A 20,574-nucleotide genomic window follows, 5' to 3' on the forward strand; every position below is an offset into this window, starting at 1 on the left:
CCCCCATACTACCTATGGGGTTCATTTGTTCCTTTGGAACCATCTATACTAATTATGCATGGTTGTAATTAACTATCATTTAATGTACAAATCGTTTTTAACTGTTTTTCTCTTAATAATAATAATAATAATAATTGTAAATTTTATTATAACGTCGGCCTAATCCTTGGGTACCAAGATAGTCCTAATTCTCTTTTATACCCAGGAAATGTTTGGAGCAGCCCCAGGCATTCCTTTCCAATATCCTATCCCTGAGGATGATGGTACCTGCCCCTACCTTTAGACCAATTTGCTTGAGGCAATCCTTCCTATTCGAGGATCTAAATGGGTATTACAGTGTCTCCGTGTACATTTCTCCTTCTAGGGCCTCAGACACTTTGATGTGTGAATAAAAGGACCAAAGCTACCATTTATAAAAGACCCGAAGCCATAAAATTATCCCTTTTACCTTTGAATATTGATTTTCTAATTATCAAAATAACACAGAATATGTTCTGCCAAACCCTTCACTTATTGCCTTCATAAATTATAGACATGATAAGATTACAATTATCTATAACCCTAACTGCCAGAACAAAGGAACATTTCACACTTGTCAAAGTGTATAAGCTATGATGTGTGTATACAGCTATAAATATTTTCTGATTAAAGCAATGTGGTATTAGATAGCTGTGGCACTTACTAACAGAGTGCAAAACAGTAATACAAATCTACAAACATTCACAATATAGAAACACCTTACAGAGCAAACTACTGCCTGCGTAGGACATGTATACACTCTTTGCCCAAGTATACTTGAAGACTTCAAAATACACCATAAAGACTTGCATTTTGTCTTTACTGTTGTGTTTATTAACTAAAATTGTTGATTGTAATTCAAATACCAGCACCATGGAATCTGGAGACTATAACCTCGTTAGAAGCAGTGAAAATTCTACTTCAACACCAACCTACCAAATTGTAACTTTTCAATGGGAGAAAGTCCACATTCCCTACATCATAGCATTGTGGATTTTGGTGGCTGCTCTTGGAAAGCTGGGTAAGTTGTTCAATAAAATAATATAACTTTCTTTTTAATTATGTTGCTTTTCTGAGATTATGGGCTCCATTCACAATGTTGTATCTACTGCTTTAAGAAATAGGGTAAAATAATGTTTTTCAAAAAGTTTTTTGGGCATTTACAAACAAACGCTTCTAAAATACTGCATGAGGTATTTTTCTGAAATATGTTTTATTTATCTCATGAAAGAATGCAGTATTTGATCTCATGCAATATCCAGGGGGATGGATACAGTGGAGAAGAATTAGAACCCCTGTCAGTTTTTATTGCTAAGAAAGGTAAAATGGTTTGAACCGTAGAAATATGCCAACTCACTAAAGCCCCATACTATCAGATTTTCTTTTGATTTTTGCCTTCAGATTTACCAAAAACATATAATATGAGGTCAAACCTTAGGATTTTCAATTTGTATGCAATCAGGCAGGCCCTAGCACTACATGGTTTTGGTAAATCTGAAGACAAAAATCTGTAGAAAATATGATAGGGGCTTAAGTCTGTGTGGTTCCTGCAGCATACCGTATGTATTAATACAAAAGAAAGGTGACTAGAATACCAGTCAAAAGGGAAGCTACTTTCACAGAACACACATGCTGTATCAAAAACAACTACGTAAAATTAGGTAGATACAGAATATCTTTATAAATGTCAAGTATTGAATGAAAATAGTATCAAAAATGACACACATGTTGTTCTACAAGATGTTTTGTCTTTTTTATTGGTGGAAGAAGAGTATTTATATATGTGTGGTTTACAATACTATTTTCATTCAATATTTGACATTTATAAAGATATTTTGTATTTACTTAAAGTATAACTAACGGGAAAAAAAGTAAAAAAAATATTTTTCAGTTTAGGCTAATTTTTGGTAAAAAAATATCAATAAGTGTATATTGATTATTTTACACAAAAGTTATAGCATCTACAAGATGGGAGATATATTTATGGCATTTTTATTATTATTATTTTTTTCTACTAGTAATGGTGGTGATCAGTGATTTTTAGCGGGACTGAGACATTGCGGCAAACAGATCGGAAACATTTGACACTTTTTTAGGGCCATTGACATTTATACAGCTATCAGTGCTATAAATAGTCACTGATTACTGTATAAATGTTACTGGTAGGGAATGGGTTAACAGTATGGGGCAATCAAGGGGTTAAGTGTTCCCTAGGGAGATGTTTCTAACTGTGGGGGGAGTGGACTCACAGGGAGTAGAGAGATCACACTGTTCCTGATCACTAGGAACAGCAGATCTCTCGCTACTTCCCTGACAGAACGGGGATCTGTTTGTTTACATCGACAGATCCCTGTTCTGGCTCTCTGAGGAGCAATTGCGGGTCAACGTCAGACATCGTGGCCACCGACCACGCGCATTGGCTCCAATGTCATGCCCCCTATAGCTCTTAAACCAGCCGTGCCAACCTGCCGCAGTATAATGACTGTGGCTGGTCGGCAAGAGGTTAATTTGCAGGGATTTCCTCTCACTTCCTGTTTTGGCAATTTGACAGAAGGTGAAGGTAAATCTCCCCAATGGAAAAAAAACTGACAGGGTTTCTAACTCTCAATTTACTCGATCCAAAATGAAAAAGAAAGTTTTGACTTTTGTTACACTTTCAAGCAGCCTTTCTCAACCTTTTCAACACATATGAACCATTAGGATACATTAGTGTGATGAGGCCCCTGAGGATACATTTGTATGCGAATCGCAAAGGGTGGGAATGTTGCACAGTCACAGCGGAGGTCCGTGTGGCAGTGTTGTTATATGTGACTCTAGCAGCATGATATATTGTTTTTATGCAATTGACCTGTTCACTGTATGTCCTTTTAATAAATAATACACTATGAGGCATATCTTTTCTTAATGGCCTTTGGTAGTTTGAGACATATGAATGGAGCTCTACCCTGTGAAGTGAGATAATATGAGAGGAAATCCTTGTACTGAAACCTGTGGACATACCCGTTTTCACTCTTTGATGCTTCTTATGATATTTTGTTCGGTGAGTGCGCACTGCATTGAGGTGAAAGCTGGTGGAGGCTGGTGATCGGCGGTTGCACTTATATTTATACATGGAGTGTTACTCACCTGGGTGAAATTTATCAGAGTGGTAACAATATTACACCATATATTTTTTTTCTTTTTTGCCCTATTTGGAGTTCCAAAGATAAGGATTATCATACTCCACATGAGTGGCATTATCAAAGCGTGTTTGCTGCACTTAATTATGTAGCCACAAATTCTTCAGTCCTTGTGGTGGCCAGACACCTTATTTTGCACTTGCCGAGTGGGAACATTGGACTTTTTTGTTTAACACAGCAGGACTTTTTTTTATGTTTTTTATGTTTATGTAACTAGAGTTTATAATCATCACAGCGCAGCATATTTTATATTTATTAGTTTGATGGTCAGTGGGAAGAATGCTCCTTACACTTGTGGCCATGGGGAATAATTTATAAAAAAGGGGGGTAAGGTTTGTGCTATGGAGACAAAAAAACTTTTTGGAAGAGGTGATAAATATTAGAAGAGGCAATAAAAATGAGAAATTATAAAATGTATATAATATATCATATATATATAGAAAGGAGGCTGCCACTACCAGATAATACCAGCCTAAGGGCCGGTTCACACTGCAGGCGAGGCGAGGCGACTTCGACTTGCCTCGCCGCGACCTGCAGCGGCCTCGGCGGCGACTTGCAAATGACTTCTGTATAGAAGTCAATGCAAGTCGCCCCGAGGTCGCCCGAAAGTAGTACAGGAACCTTTTTTCTGAGTCGGAGCGACTCGAGTCGCTCCTCTCAGAACGGTTCCATTGTACAGAACGGGGGCGACTTGCGGGAGCGAGGCGAGGCGAGTCGTGTCGCCTCGCATCAACCGCTGTGTGAACCGGCCCTTATAGATTGGGGGGAATGTGAATACTGTGATGGTAGCTATGGCGCTCTCCTGTGACAGCAAATAAAATACATACTACATGTGAATTACAAATTAAAAGTGCTAATGTTAATGAACAACCTTCTTAAAGTGCTAGTGCTAATGCAACAAGTAAACTCCTATGTAATTGCTACAGTGCAGATTACAGGTTGCAGACAAAAAATGCTGAAAAAATATACTCTATATTTCACAGCTATGTGCGATCAAAAGTGCTTTTGTGCTTTTAGTGCAAAATAAGTGCATATGAAACTTATAAAACTTATATCATCTTCACAAAATAAAGTCCATTGAAAAAACAAAATGACTTCAAAAAGTTCCACAGTAATTCAATCAAAGTGACTTGTACTCAGTGTCTGGTGTATCCTGAATTGCAACCGGTGCGTTTTCCGTGCATAAGACAAATTGCCGCACTCACCAGCTCCCCTGCAGGGGTTAACTCGCCACACAGTGTGAGCCCCTGTGTCGCTATGTAAAGCTGGTCTGGTTAATATTCAGTTACTCCTTGTTTCCTTGTGTTATATAAGAAAATACAATTTCCATAGTGTAGTATTGTTGAAACGTATTGCCTTTATTGTAATTCAAAAGTGGCTACTCACATAGATCAGAGGTAAAAGAACGCTTTAAAATACAATCACCGCCGCCGCCTTGTGAGAGAGAGTGTGTACACGTTAGGCCATGCCCACGTCGGGATAACCCCGAGCGATTTTCGGAGCCTACTGATCTAGGGATGGTCCGGTGCTGTCTCATCAGAAGGGAGAGGCCCAGCAACTGCAGAACCCCAGGGGAGAACTCTTTCAGGAGAAGACCGCGCACAAGGCTGGTTTCTCTGAAGGAGCCCGGAGACTTAGTTGAAGGACGCAACCTGGATCAACACTCATACGGTATCGCCGGATTGGCTGAGAGAAACTGGTGCCGTATGTCAGTTCTTTAAATATATCCACATCCCTCAGTAATGCTCAAGTGTATCTCACAAGTCTGTGGCAGAGACTTTACCGAGCATCCCACCGGCTGCTAGGCCTAGTGAGAGAGGTCTATCCGGGGGTTGTTGAATCCAGTTGTGAAACAGTTTTATTCTCTGGATTCTCTTAATACTTTCACCTTGCAATTTAAGTGCCTGAACTCACCCCTAACCCTCTACCCTCCATTAAGAGTTTCCTATTTCTAAAATAAATAACCCAAAAGAGGATTCAGTGTCAGTTTCAACATTCTTTTGGCCATTTACCACGGGATCACCAAGACGGAGAAGAAGCAGGTGAGGTAACGGTAAGCCCAAGTCAAACCAGCAGCTCCTTCGGAGGTCAGTGCTACACCTATATACACACACACACAAACAAATTCTCTGAAGATCTGGCGAAATGACAGGAGAAAATAAATCTATTTTACTACATGTAATGGGTGGATTTACTAAAGGAATATAGACTGAGCACTTTGCAAGTGAAGTTTCTCCAGAGCTTAGTAAACAAGGGGGGGACTCTTCTGACTTCCATCATCCAATCATGTGATTGGGTATTCTTTGTAAAGTGAAGCCTTCCCTCATGTACTGAGCTCTGGAGCAACTTGCAAACTGCACAGTCTATTTGCCTTAAAGTAGAACTATAGACAAAACATTATTATTATGGTTATTTACGAAAGGCAAATCCACTTTGCACTACAAGTGCAAACTACAAGTGCAAAGCGCACTTGAAATTGCACTGAAAGTGCACTTGGAAGTGCAGTCGCTGTAGATCCGAGGGGGACATGCAAGAAAAATAAAAAAAATGCATTTTAGCTTGCACATAATTGAATGATAAAATCAGCAGAGCTTCCCCTCATTTCAGATCTACGCCTCAGATTTACAGTGACTGCACTTACAAGTGTACTTTCAGTGCAATTTCAAGTTCACTTTGCATTTGTAGTTTGCACTTGTAGTGCAAAGTGGATTTGCCTTTCGTAAATAACCCCCATTGTCTTACTTGACAATGATTTCCATATTTGGGTTTCTATGCATTGTTGTTGAGAGAATTCATCCAAAAAGACAGAGACAACTCAAAATTGGCTATTATATTTTACATTAATTAAATAGCACATGCCTGGACCAATACTTAACTAGCGCATGCATTTAATTATTTATTTATTTTGTGAATTGACTTTAACCCCTTTTAATACCGCAAAAAGGCATAGTGAATTGACAATTTCAGTTTTGTATGCGATATTCAGGGCATATGTGTCCAGACACCTAAATACTGCATGCAATCTGCTTTAGTGAATGGAGCCCATTGCTATTTGTTCCACTTTATTTCATTTATTTTTAAGCCATATGCACACAAGACACAGAGACTAGTGTATTGTATGTCTTCAGGATAATGCTTTCATTTTGTGTTTCATCAACTTGGTTTTGACTTTCCTCTCAGCTGCTTCTGATTTTCTTGTGAGTTGCTTCAGGTTCCTTATAAATTGTAGCTGCTTTCTGAACTACTTTGAATTGTTTTTGCTTTCATATTGAATTTTATAGGGCAGGAAACAGTCCCTATGTAAACACATCACTTCTTAGAATAAAACATTATTGAGAGCCCATATACATTTGTGTGATGTGTTATGTCAAATATTAACATGTATTGCATAAGGGCAGCCCATTGACAATAATGGGCCGCCAATGCACATAAACATAACAAAAGAAGATATTTCCCAAAATTTCTGCTGCAACAAATGTGCATTGCCTTTAAATGAATGACAACACAGGAAGTCATGTAATGTGCATTGCCTCACATTGCAGTGGTGTATGCATTACCGCTGTGCATAAATGTATATGAACTCTTAATGAGGAGATAGCAAATTGCATGTCCGGCTATTCAATATATTTAGTTTAAAGAGGCTTTGCAGCACATCCAATTACTCTTTCATTCAACCTAATCAAATTGTATGTGTATGTCAATTTTTTATTTATTTTTTTACCCACAATTTTTTCCCACGACTTTACCTTAACTTACAAGATTTTAAATTTGGGTTGTAATCTATACAACCATTTTACGGGAGTGGGAGCTGCTGTTATCTGTGCTTTATAATTTCATTTAGAAAAGGAGAGCCATAGGTCATAAGTAAGAGACCTGGTGGGAAGTAGTTTAGGTGATCTGAAGGGAAAAGATAAAATCTATGAAATAACTGTAGAGATATGTCCATTGGGTATCATTTAGGTATCATAAAATGAAGACATTAAATAACAGAAAATTCCTATCAAAATACTTACCATAATATTCCTTTCCTGGTGTACTCCATGGCAACCTACGTGTGGGTTTAGTCCCGCCTCTACTACCCTATAGGACAGGGATGTGCAATTAGCAGACCTCCAGCTGTTACAGAACTACAAGTCTCATGAGGCATTGCAAGACACTGACAGCCACAAGCATGACACCCGGAGGCAGAGGCATGATGGGACTTGTAGTTTTGCAACAGCTGGAGGTCTGTTAATTGCATATCCCTGCTATAGGACGATACTCCCATACATTTTTGCTCCCTGCCAGAGGCCGTTTCAGTAACTAGCCTACTCCAGTCATTTGGGAGGGAACTCCTGCTGCCATGGAGTCCATCAGGAAAGGAAAATTACAGTAAGTATTTTGATAGGAATTTTCTGTTTTCCTGGTGGCAGCCTACGTGTGGGAAATAACTCTTCGTACACACCCGGGTGGGAAAAAATGCAGAACAGACAAGGATTTATTTAATATCATCAACTGACAGTACTTTAACACCAAAGTCAACTGAGGATAAAGCCGCTGGCTCAACACAATAATGTGTCATAAAGGTATGAAGCGATGACCAAGATGCCGCTCTGCAGATCACATCAGGAGCCACATGGCGAGACGCTGCCCATGAGGTTGAAAGACTTCTTGCTGAGTGAGCTTTTACTGCCTCAGGAGGAGCCAAGCCCTTCTCTTTATATGCCCACTGGATTGCTTGTACGATCCATGCAGCAATTGATCTGATGGATGCCCGACGGCCCTTGTTTTTCCCCCATAAAACAAAACAAAAAGATAATCTGACTAACGGAAAGGAGCTGTTACTTCCAAATATTGCTTCAGGGAGCCACCAAGATCAAGATGGTGAACATCTGAAATTCCAGTGGATTTAAAGGTGGGGAGCGAGATTTCTTGGTTCTCATGAAAAATGTAAGTGACCTTAGATTTTGACCCTAACATCGGGACCAGGACAACCCTGTCCGGGAAAAAAGTAAGGAAAGGTTCTTTGGCTCCCAGAACTTGAATTTCAGACACTCTCTTTGCTGAAGTGATGGTCACCAAAAAGGCAGTCTTAATAGTAAGCTCTCTGATGGATAGTGGTTTATCAAGATGTGAGAAAAAATCCAAAACTAGAGGCAGATCCCATTTTGGAAACCTGGGTTTCCTTTGAGGTCTTACACTAACTGCTCCTTTGAAGAATTGTTGAATAAGAGCGTGCCTGGCCCATGACACTCCAGTAAAGGCTGAGATAGCTGACACCTGTACGCAAAGGGAACTAACAGATTAGGGTAAATCCAGACCTGATTGCAGGAAACTCAAAATGTCTTGAACTGTAGGTGTACAACATGAACTGGTTCTGGAAGACATATGAGATGAGAATTTAGCCCAAATTCGTTCATACACTCTGTTAGTACTACGTCTTCTTGCATTCAGGAGAGTGGGAATAACTTCCTTGGGACATCCTTATGCTTCCAACCTTCCCCTCTCAAAAACCAAGCCCTCCACTGTAGGTGAGCTAGGCTCGGGTGGAGAATTGTGCCTTGGGAGAGCAGGTCCCGTCTGATCGGAAGAGGAACAGGCTCTCAGAAGCTGAGAAGAGAAAAGAGAGGAAACCAGGGCCTGTTGGGCCAATGAGGAATCACAGCTATTATTTCCACCTCCTCCCATCTGAGTCTCCTCAGGAATTAAAAGACGATTGGAATTGGAGGGAAGGCATATGCTCTGTGGAACTACCAACGCTCTGTCAGTGCGTCCATCCCGTAGGCTTGAGGGTCCCGGAACCTTGATTAATACTTCTTCAGCTTCCTGTTGAACTGAGAGGCAAAGAGATCTACTTCTGGAGAGATCCCCAAGTTTAGGATCCATTTGAACACATCCTGGTGGAGAGACCACTTGTTGTCTAAGTGGACTCATGACAGAAAGTCCGCTTGTGCATTGAGAGTTCCAGGAACATAAGTTGCCGTTAGGTTGGCCAGATTCTTCTGCGCCCAAGACGTGATCTGTTCCACCTCTTATAGTAAGGACCGACTTCTGGTGCCCCCCTGTTTCCTTATATAGGCAACAGCTGTGGTATTGTCCAATCTGAGAACTACGGATGCCACGGATATCAGATGATGAAATGCCAGCAGCACTTGGAAGGCTGCATGCAACTCCAGGATGTTTGACACTATTCCGAGAGGAGAAATCCCAACTGCCCTGAGCCACTTCTGTTAGGCAATGAGCCCCCCAACCTCTGTTGCTGGCATCCGATGCTATTGTGATCCACGTAGTAGGCAGAATGGAATGACACTTTTGAAGATTCTCCCGTTGAAGCCACCAGAAGAGGGAACTCCTCGTGACCTGAGTGATGCAAATAAGTTGGGCTTTGTCCCTGACCACTGGTGAAGAAACCTTTTTGGTGGTGCCTATGATCCTTAGAAAATTAAGTGCATTAAGATAAGGAAACGAGAGAGCCAGACAAATCCTGTCCCAAACTATTACAATCTTCTCCTCGGGTAGAGAGATGGTACCTCTTACTGTGTTGAAGAGAGCTCGAGGAACACAAGAGACTGAGAAGGATCTAACTGACTCTTCTCCAGGTTCAGGAGCCAGTCGAATTCCCTGAAAGTTGAGATAGCTTGATCTCTGTGTTCCAAGAGGCTATCTCTGTCCTGAGCCAGAAGGAGTAGATCATCTAGGTAATGATGGATACGTATCCCTCTGACCCTTAACAGGGCATTAATCGCCAACAGGACCTTTCAGAAGACACGTGATGAAGTCGACAGACCGAAGGGAAGGCATGTAAATTGTAAGTGAAGATGGCCTATGGAGAATTGCAGGAATTGTTGGAAATCTGATGCCACAGGAACGTGGAAGTAAGCATCTTTGAGGTCTATGGAGACAAGCCAATCTCCCGGCTGAACTGACTGTTCAGATCGTGGACAGAGTCTCCATCTTGAACCTTTCTTGAAACGATTCAGATGCGTCAAATCTATTACGGGTCTCCAAGCCCCATTCTTCTTTTGGACCATGAAAAGAGGAGAATACATTCCCTTACAGTGTTAATCGGCTGGAACGGGAATAGCAGCGCCTTGATCCAATAAAGATCTTACATAGGCTCTTACGTAGGCCTTTTTTCCTCTGAAGCTGGAAGAGACGTGGGAACACACCTGAGTTTGGGAGCGCTGCTGAAGGTCCAGGTGTGGCCTGAAGAGACCGTTCTGACGGTCCAGAAGTCCTGGATCAAGGCCGCCCAGGCGTGCTGAAAGTGGACAAGATGAGCCCCCACCTGGCCTGTCTGGACGGGTCCGATCTCAAAAGGACTTTTTCGGTTCCTTCTCTCCCGTCGAACTGCTCTTGGCCGACTTCTTGAAAGATGACTGCCTGGACTTCCATGACCTGGAAAATTCACATCCAGGCCTATAACTACGCGCCTCTCTGGCACGATCTTGATTCTGTCTCCTTGGAAAGGATCTTCTTTGGCCTTGCAGATGCCTGTCTTGAGGAAGAAACCCCGAATTGCCCCCAGTGGCCCGAGTTATAGCACTGTCTAACTTATTGCTGAAAAGAGAAGATCCATCAAAATGGATCTGGCACCAAGCCTGTTTTGAAGCAGGATCGGCTAACCAAGGAGGAAGCCACAGGGCACGCTTGGCAGTAGCAGAAGACAAAATAACTCGAGCGACCAGGCGGATTATATCAATCGAGGCATCGCCCAAGAAGGCCGAGGCCAACCTCAACTCTTGGACGGGTGAGCTCTTGGCCAAGTCCTCCGAGACATTTCTAAGTGTCTCATCCACATTGTCAGACCAAATTTCCTTCGCTCTAGACAATGTGGCAAGAGCCAAGGCAGATTTACAAGCCATGCCTGCCGTACGATAGACCCGTTTTAAGTCAGAAACTATCCTATCCAGGGCATCCTTGAATGAAACTGTGTCTTCTAGAGGAAGGGTCACATGCTTCACCAGCCTCATTACTGCCGCATCGACTAGGGGAGCTGACTCCAACTGCTTGACCTCATCCTCTTTGAAAGTGTAAAGCCTCTGAATTTTAGAGAGGAGGGAATTCTTCTTCTCCACCTTCCCCCATTTGTCTGTGATAACTTCACCCAATTCCGAAAAAAAAGGAAAGCTGATACATTCCTTCTTTAATTGCTTGAAAAATTTCCTCTATTTTGCAGGAGCCATCACTGGCTCCTCCCAATTTAAAGTTTCCTTGATGGCTTTGACCAAAGGAAGGAGTAAAGCTAAATCAAAACCGGTATCAGACTCTTTTTCTTCAGATTCACTATCTGAGAGAGCAGCGGAGGGAAGGCTAGGTAAAGAAGACTCCCAGGCCTCCTGAGCCTGAGTATCCCTGGCTGGGGATCAAAGAAACTCAATGGGAGACATGTGGGGGGCCTCCAACTTCTTTAAACTGTCCTTGACCATATTCTAAACCAGAGACTTTAGTTGCCGGTCAGAATCTCTCCTTTCGCTAGTTGCTTTCACAAAGCAAGTATCACAGAGGGATTTGTTCACAGGGACATGAGCCCTACACCCCCAGCAGAGACCTTCAGCTGTATGCCTGGAGTGAGCCGTGGAAAGTGGAGAAGATTCCCGCCTACGGTGACTGGATCTCGAGGGAGAACCATGATATCTGGATCTGGAAGAGGAACACCAGCGATGTGATTTTGAAGAATCACTTACCCTGCGTGAACTCCATTGTTGGATAGACCTAGAAGGGCTGACAAAGAGAAAATAATCATCTGTGTTAATGGAGGTATCAGAAACTGATGAACCAACTATTCCCCCCCCCCCAGCAGGCACTACAAGGGAGACCTCCCCGCCAATATATACCTGCTGAGAGAGGGCTGGCCACTAGAAGGCGGTGATGGATCCAGGGCTTTGGAAGTGTCCATCAGTCTGCAAGAAAAATAGCCTTGTTAGGAGAAAATAAAGCAGCAGAAAAAACAGGTAGCATACCTGTCCCTTAGAGATAGCATACCTTAGATGCAGAAAACCAAGTCACAGGAACACTGCCACAAACCAACAAGCATTCCAAGGCTTGCAGGCTATTTTCTCCCTTTAAAACTGCCACCTTTAATGACGTCATCAATGCGTCAGCCATAGCGCTAGTGCGCATGCGCGAATACCGATATGTACATGCGCGAATACCAAGTCTCACTCTCACGCCCGAACTCGCGCATCCGCAGAACGATCGCACGGATGAACGAGGAATTAGTTTGGCAGCTGGAATGCAGAGGAACCAGCCTCCATGCCAGCCAGACACACTGAATAATCAGTGTGTGGGAAACAAGGGGAAAAGACATGAGACCTTCACACAAACAAAAACAGCTGCCATGGAAACAACAGGAATGAACTCCCCACTCCCACAAATGACAACCGGCCGAAGGTAAGCAAACATGCATGCCAGACTTGAAGGGTGAAGGTCACCTGCTAGTAGCTAGGATGAACGACCAGAGCGCAGTTCTGCCTGTCAGTGACTAGGAATACACCTCTTCAGCGCTTCTTCCATATGCCCATTCCATACTCTGCTAGTAGCTAGAGCTTATTGGAATCATGCGACTCCAGGTCGCTCAGGAGATAATTGGAAATCTTCGGGTAGGAAGACCACAAAAATAGGTCCAGAGTACTACTCTGGGGAAGTGATCAGGATTTTTAATTTTTTTTTTACATACTATGATTGCTTATACAGTAACGGTGCATTTTACAGTTATAAGAAACCTTACTATTGTGATTAGCCACAGCTAAGGGCTGTGATTGGCCCTGTCTGTACCATGTGATGACCGTGACCACAGAGCTCATCACAATAGTACACAATGAAAGGCATGTAAAAAGGCCTTTCATTTTGTACAACTGTCGTGTGATCTGCTGTGATTGGCCACAGTGATCACTTGGTACCAACAGGGGTGAGGCACAGTCCTAGGAGGAAGAGGAAGAGGATATATGACATGTGCTTCTGCCCTGGCTGGCATTTTACAATAGGCCGGGCATGGAGAGGTTTGGTTTTCATACAGTTGTCAAATGCACTTTCCGAGTAGGTGCAAAGCAATTTTTCAAGGGTATCCAAGAAGTGGGAACAGTGACACATGCAGAGGCTGCATCGCCTTAAAGAGCATATGTGCACAGGTAGCAGCAACCTATCAAGGTAAGACTAGATCAAATGGCCAATTGTACAGAAAAGAGCCTTTAGGGTTCCAATATTAGCTACGGAGTAAAGACGCAAGAGCATAAAGCAACATAATGCAGAAATTTGAAGTATGTAGAGGTCAGATTCATCTGGATCTGCCTGCACCAAAATCATTTTTTTTTTATATATTCTCTCTTTTCTTACTTTTGTGAACTCCCCTCCCTGCATACGGTAAAGAGGGGGTAAAAAGGGGGGTAGAAATGGGAAAAAAATGGAGGGGCGTCACCTTGGGCGGGGGGGTGGTGCATAATCTAAGCAGTTGACCTAGTATGAAGTAGGAGCAAGTTAGTTCATGCATATTGAAGTTATTCATCAAGAAGAAGAGAAGCAAAATGAGGTCCCAGTAAAACAACTTGATCTTAGGTTCCTCAGTCTTGTCTAGAAGGACCGAGGTCAGGTCTTCCATTTGTTCGCTATAGTTCACTCCTAAGAGCCAATGGGCAACTGCTGGGGCAGTTTGTTATTTCCACATACTAGGGAGAATGTTTTTTTTTATCTGAGAGACAATAGCCACATATAGGGTTCAGTGGCTGGACAGTATGTTAGCAGGTTGGTTAGGCTGCAATATAGGAAAAAGGGATAGAGAGCGAGAGAGCCAGCAGTTTTATCTTGAGACAATAGCCACACATAGAGGCAGCCACCACCACTGCTGCTCCTTCTTTCAGGGATCAGATCAGGGCCATCTTTAATATTGATTGGACCCTGGGCAAAACTTTTCTTGGGCCCCCACTCCCCATGCAGTTTTACTCTCCACCTGCTCTGAAACATACAATAAATAGCAGCTAGACTCAAAATCAGTTTACTGAATCAGATCAGGCAGCTATTGCGATTGGTTGCCAGAGGTTACAGTGCATCATTACCACTTACTGACTGGTTGCTAGAGGTTACAGCACACATTACAGCTCACTGATTAGTTGCTACAGGTTACACCACATGATTTCTGCTTGTTGAGATTACTGTACAGTAATACTGCTCACTGATTCATTGCTAGAGGTTACAGGACATCATCTCCTCACTCCAGGGGTCATGCTATACATATGGATGCCACCTTTATTTACATATCTATGCAGCTATTTACATATGAATGCTGGTTATTTACATGTAAACACAGGGTTTGCAGGTGAGTCATCTGTACACAACAATAGGGCAGAACTGGGCAGCATTAGTAGCAACACTTCACACTGAGATATCAGGACACAGCAAGAGACAAGGAAATTTAAACTGGGATAGTTGGCAAGTATGAGGCAGCTGCTTTGGGCCCCACAACAATGACAGGGCCCAGGGCAGCTGCCCCTTTCGCCCTGCCTTAAAAACGGCCCTGGATCAGATGATCACAATCACGTTGGTTTTGGCCAGGGGGAATCCTGTCACTTCCAGGAAATATCCCTCTGAGATGGTGGCAGTAGATCTTCCATTTTACCCTTATATCAGGGGTCTAATAGGGTGACCACTCAATAGTGATGGCACAAAACCTGAGGTCCTTGCACAATTGGTGTGTATGTTACATTCTGTGTGTATACTCCTGAACCTTGCACCCTGTGCTTTATGCAAAGCAATGCACCCCTGAGCCCTGTACTTTGTCCAATATGCATTTCTGAGTCTTGCCCTCTAAACAACACACTCCTGAGCACTGCATCATGTGCAAAATGCACTCAACCTTGCACTCTGTGTGATACACACTACTGAGCCGTGCACTCAGGGCTGCTGCTTGAAATCATAGGGCCCCATTTCCCTGGCTGAAAGTGACCGCAGACAAATATTTATCAGTCCCTTTCTCTGTAGCCTCAGCTAATTGAGTGAATAGGAAGTGCTCTGAGGCTTCCTGCTCATTTACAAACTTAAGGATAGTAAACACAGTCTACTATGCTTCAGTGAAGAATGGGCACAGGAGTGATTGGTACCAATCGCTCACTGTGTTTATTCAGGAAAGGAAGGTCCAGTAAATGACATATTTACCAGTCCTTTCCCCTGCTAAATATCTTGAAACATCCCTCAGTCTGCCCACAGCAGCTGCTGATGGCAGAGAAGAGCCTGGAAGCCAGCAGCACTGCAGGGGAATGGGGGCCTTTATAGCAGATGGAAGGAGCGCCTGTTCTAGGACCAATCACCCAGCAAAGCAGCCAGAGGGAGAAAGAGGAGGAGAAGCTGTCAGCACTGCAGGAGGAGGCAAAAGAGGATTGATGTCTGCAATAAGACAGTACAGCCGGACCTCCTGTTCAACAGGTGCCTGGGCCCCCCTATTGAACTGATGGACCCCCCGGCCCAGTACAGGAGCGCTGGTTGTACTGCCTTATCAGTGGCCCTGCGTGCACTCAGTGTGATATATTTTCCTGAGTCCTGCAGTTTTTGTTCTACACAATCCTAATCTCTGCACTCTGTGTAATAGGCATTGCTGAGCCCTGCACCCTACATAGTACACACTCTTCAGCCCTGCAATATATGTGGCACAAATTCTGGCCCTGCGTTGTGTGTTAAGCACTTTTGAGCCCAGCGCCCTGTGTGTTGGACATGACTGAGCCCTACACTCTGTGCATTATACACTCCTGGTCCCTGGACACTGTGCAAAATGAGCTCTGTCCTCTGTGCAGTATACTGTACACCTCAGAGCTCTGTGCTTTGTCCAGTATGCACTCCTGAGCCCTGCTTTTTCTGCCCTACACCAGTGGTCATCAACCCTGTCCTAAGGGCCCACTAACAGGCCAGGTTTTATATATAACCTTGGGGAGATGCAGACTAGAATACTGCAATCACTGAGCAGCAAATTATATCACCTGTGATGTATTTCAGTTATCTTGCAAACCTGGTCTGTTAGGCCGGGTTCACACCGCTGCGATGCGGGAACGCCGCGAATCCGCGGCGTTTTCCCGCATCGCATGACTCCCGCCGGCAGTTCACACTGCCCTATGCGGACGGCTGGGAATGTCAATGATATGTTAATGACACCCCCAGATCCGTCCGCATATCGCAGTGCGATCTGCCGACTCGCACAGGAATCGGATCGCATGGTGTGAACCCCCATGCGATCCGATTCTGTTGCGGACCAAAAAAAGGGTCCCGTGCGAGTTTGCTGCGGGAGCGATGCGAATTCAGCCATACTATCTGTATGGCTGAACTCGCATCGCTACGGAGATCGGATGTGATTTGCGGTGCGAATCACATCCGGATCTCCCCCCGCAGCAGTGTGAACCCAGCCTTAGTGGGCCCTGAGGACAGGGTTGATGACCACTGCCCTACACATTCCTGTGCAATATACACTTCTGAGCCCTTCACACTGTGCAATACACACTAGAGATACAAAAGTCACTTTCAGCGCTAATAGGTCTTCCAAGGTGTGGAGTAACAGATGTCAGATAAAATGGTGATGTGAAAGGTATATATGGTATCCCAAAGCAAGGTGGATGCTGCCTTCCTCAGATGGGGTAATCCAAAAGGAACTACAAGAACACAGAAATGGAAGGCACGCACACCTAGTGCATTACCAAATATAATTTAATAATGAGAAATTAGAGCCTAGCTCTGAGGAAGGGGGTGCGCCCCCAAAATGTGTTAGCTGTACCCCGTGTTTTTTGCATATCCATGTACTGTGTTACTGTAAACTTTGTTTATTCTGTTACACCATCTCCTCAAAGTAGGGCTCTCTGGGTCCTGCCACTGCCTGGGGATTAGGCTTTTCGCGGCATTCAACAGTGAGGGGACCAGAGTTCTCACCTATTGGTTAGGTGGAGTTTTCTTCCGATGGAACAGACACTCCCACGTGTCCTCCAAAACATCCATTTTAGTTATATATTTTATTGTCTGCAATACATCTCTCCAGTATAATCAAATTTTTGGACAGGTCCCCCAGATGTAAGACATAGTTCCCAGTTCTCCACACCCCTTCTAACCCAATTGTGAGGTCTCCCTTTGATACTTAAAAGTCTTGTCTGGGGTTATATACCAACATGATAAACTTTTAAAACAAATTTCTATCGTGCTACTATCAGGTGATGTTACAAATGCCGTTCTCAAAATGTTCTTCGTCTCAATATCATTCACCTGTGTTTCTAGTTCCTCTACCCATTTAGCAATGTATGGCGGTCTTTCCATCCCATTTCCTTTCATCACAATGTTATAAATTGTAGAGATAACCTTCCTTCTTACTGTGACCATGCAAAGTTTCTCCATCGGGAACAAATTATCTGCTAACCGCACTGGTTGGGGCAAAGACTCAAAGAAATTTTTCAGATGGAAATACCGCCACTCATCTATTACCATCAACTCCTTTTTTTGTTTTAATTGCTGAAACGTGAAGATTCTACCCTTCACCATTATATCTTAATTGTGCATTCTCTATCCTAATCCACTTTCCAAACAAACTACCTTTCCCCAGTGGAAAGTAATAAGTATCTTTAAGTGGGATACATGGAAAATGATATCCCCAACTTTTCTTTTTTATGTGTCGAGTCACAAATTTCTAGTGCTTCCAGTGTCATTTTATGTGTATTTTCCCCTAAGTTCCTAAATAGTGCTGGAATCCATATGTCAGGTCACCTTGAGGTGAGGTGACAGGTGCACACCGTAGGATCAGGAGTGCACCGCAAGGTCGTGGACCCTATGGCTGACTTCTGCAGACGGGGGATAGATCCCACTGGGGGTTAGAGCGTAAGATTCCTTGGGGCGCGGAGTCTAAGAGCCAGAAGGTGTTCACCAGCGCCTCTAGTGGTGAGGATGGACTTGGCTGAAACTGGCTCCAGGTCACGACCCCCAGGGTCCCCCAGCTCACACCCACAGTAGGCAACAGGTGGATAGGGATGGTGAGGGACAAAGCCAAGGTCGGGCCACAAGCAGACAAGAATAGTCGGGGACACGCCAAAAGGTCACGATCACAGGCAAACAGGGATAGTCAAAACACGCCAAAGTCGGTAACGGAAAACAGTAGAAGAGCACACGGCAGGAAACAGGAAGCTAACACACAAAGGAATACACAATGGTTGATCAGCACTGATGGCCTTCAGTGCACAGGTTAATATAGGGCTCCCTGATAGGGCCTGGGGTGGAGCCATGCTTAGAGGAGAGGTTATAAAAACCACCAGGTGGAAGTGGCTTGCTTCTTAGTCTGAAGACATGAGGGGAGGTAAGCAAACGCAGGAAGATCACTGCATAACCATGACACCATATTATTTTCCCCAGGGCAGTCTTACTAATTGTAGTTTATTTCCACCCATCTTTTATCTTTATTACTTTTTGTCCAATCTATCACCCGTGATAGGAGAACTGCCTTGTGATAACTCTTAAGGTCTGGTACCACCAGACCGTTCTGTCTATTATCTCTGGTTAAAGCGGAGGTCCACCCTAAAATGGACCTCCGCTCATCGGAATCCCCCCCCCCCCCTCCGGCGCCACAATTGGCACCTTTCAGGGGGGAGGGGGGTGCAGTTACCTGGATAATCCAGGTAACTGCTCCCACTTACGGGATAGCTGTCTGCGGAAAGGGGCGTAGATTACGCCCCTTTCCGCAACTGCCCGCCCCTTTGTGCAAGTGCCCCGCTGCCTGCTGGGAAACACACAGTTCCCAGAGGCAGCGGGGACCGTCCGGATTGCGCCGCGCGGCTCGCGCATGCGCAGTAGGGAACCGGGAAATGAAGCCGAAAGGCTCCATTTCCTGATTCCCATACCCAAGATGGCGGCGGCAGGACCCGACAGACGACCTAGCGATCGGCTTCGGGTGCCGACATCGCGGGCGCGCTGGACAGGTAAGTGTCACTATTTTAAAAGTCAGCAGCTGCAGTATTTGTAGCTGCTGGCTTTTAAAAAAAAAAAAAAAACGCGGAGTCCCGGTGGACTCCCGCTTTAACACTGATAGACTAATCCGTGGCTTTTTTCCTTGCCAGATGAACCTTAGGAGTATGGTTTTCAGAGTTTTAAAATACCCTTGTGGGAGGGGGATCAGCAGCATCTGGTACTTATATACGATCTTCGGCAAGAGACTCATTTAAAAATATTTCTCCCCAACCAGGACATGTCTTGATGCAATTTTACTTAGTTCTAGTTTCTAGTGGTAGAAAATTCGATTGATATAGCGTGTCCAGAGAAGTAGTAATCTTTACCCCTAGATATTTTAATACTTTTTCTCTCCAAATAAAGGGAAACTCCCCTTGGTAGGTCTGAACCTCCTATTTTGGCACGTTAATATTTAGGATCTCCAATTTAGCCAAGTTCATTTTAAAATTCGATATTTCTCCATATTGTTTTAGCGTTTTCAATAAATTAGGGAGAGTTATTCTAGGATTGGCTATGAAAAACAAAATATCATTGGCAATATGCAGCGAGCTTGTGTCCCTTTTCTCCTGACTTAGACCCCTTTCACACCACACCGCCCATAGTGTTGGCGGTAAAACGCCGATATCATTAGCAGCGTTTTACTGCCGGATTTGTGGCGCATTTCGGCCGCTAGCGGGGCGCTTCCCCCCCCCGCTAGCGGCCGCGAAAGGGTTAAAACCGCCGGCAATACGCCGCAATAGCGGCGTTTTGCCGGTGGTATTACAGCGCTGCCCCATTGATTTCAATGGGGAGCAGCGGTGGAGGAGCGGTAAACACACCGCTCCTTCACCGCTCCAAAGAAGCTGCTGGCAGGACTTTTTTCTGACGTCCTGCCAGTGCACCGCTGTAGTGTGAAAGCCCTCGGGCTTTCACACTACACACAATGGTGCAGCTTCTTTAGGGCGGATTGTAGGCGCTATTTCTAATGCCTGCAAAACACCCTGGTGTGAAAGGGGTGTTAATCCCCCTCATATTTACATCCTGTCATATCTTTGCCAACAGCAGTTCAAGAGACAGAACAAACAGGGAGGACAGGAGACAACCCTGTCTAGTACTGTTATACATCTCGAAAGATCCTGAGGCAGACCCATTTACTTTTACCCTTGCTTTGATCCACTGCATGAATCTGGGGCCCAATCCTATTGCCACTAAGGTATCCTGCATGAACCCCCAGTCTACCCTGTCAAGTGCTTTCTCAGCGTCTATTGAAAGGAGCAGACTGGGGGTCCTCGTCTCTAATTTTATATATCACCAGGAATGTTCTAATTCCATTATCCTGACTTTCTCGTCCTGGAACAAAGCCAGCCTGGTCCGTGTGCACTAACTCATTCATTACTATTTCCAGTCTTCTTGCCATTACCTTTGCAAATAACTTAATATCAACATTCAACAATGATATAGGTCTATA

General features: G+C 44.1%; 1 protein-coding gene across 1 annotated transcript in view; it reads left to right on the forward strand.

Moving 5' to 3' along the window:
• The first annotated feature begins 681 nt into the window (after window positions 1-681).
• Window positions 682-20,574, forward strand: part of SLC9A3 (solute carrier family 9 member A3) — a 631,205-nt gene continuing 611,312 nt past the window's right edge. The window contains exon 1 of the mRNA XM_077491947.1: window positions 682-1,039. Coding sequence (XP_077348073.1) covers window positions 769-1,039 — 271 coding nt within the window. The 5' untranslated portion in view covers window positions 682-768. The remainder of the gene's footprint in view (window positions 1,040-20,574) is intronic.

The sequence above is a fragment of the Lithobates pipiens genome, unplaced genomic scaffold (assembly GCF_037356315.1).
Source record: "Lithobates pipiens isolate NorthernLeopardFrog02 unplaced genomic scaffold, aLitPip1_a1.2 Scaffold_19, whole genome shotgun sequence".
Classification (NCBI taxonomy): Eukaryota; Metazoa; Chordata; class Amphibia; order Anura; family Ranidae; genus Lithobates; species Lithobates pipiens.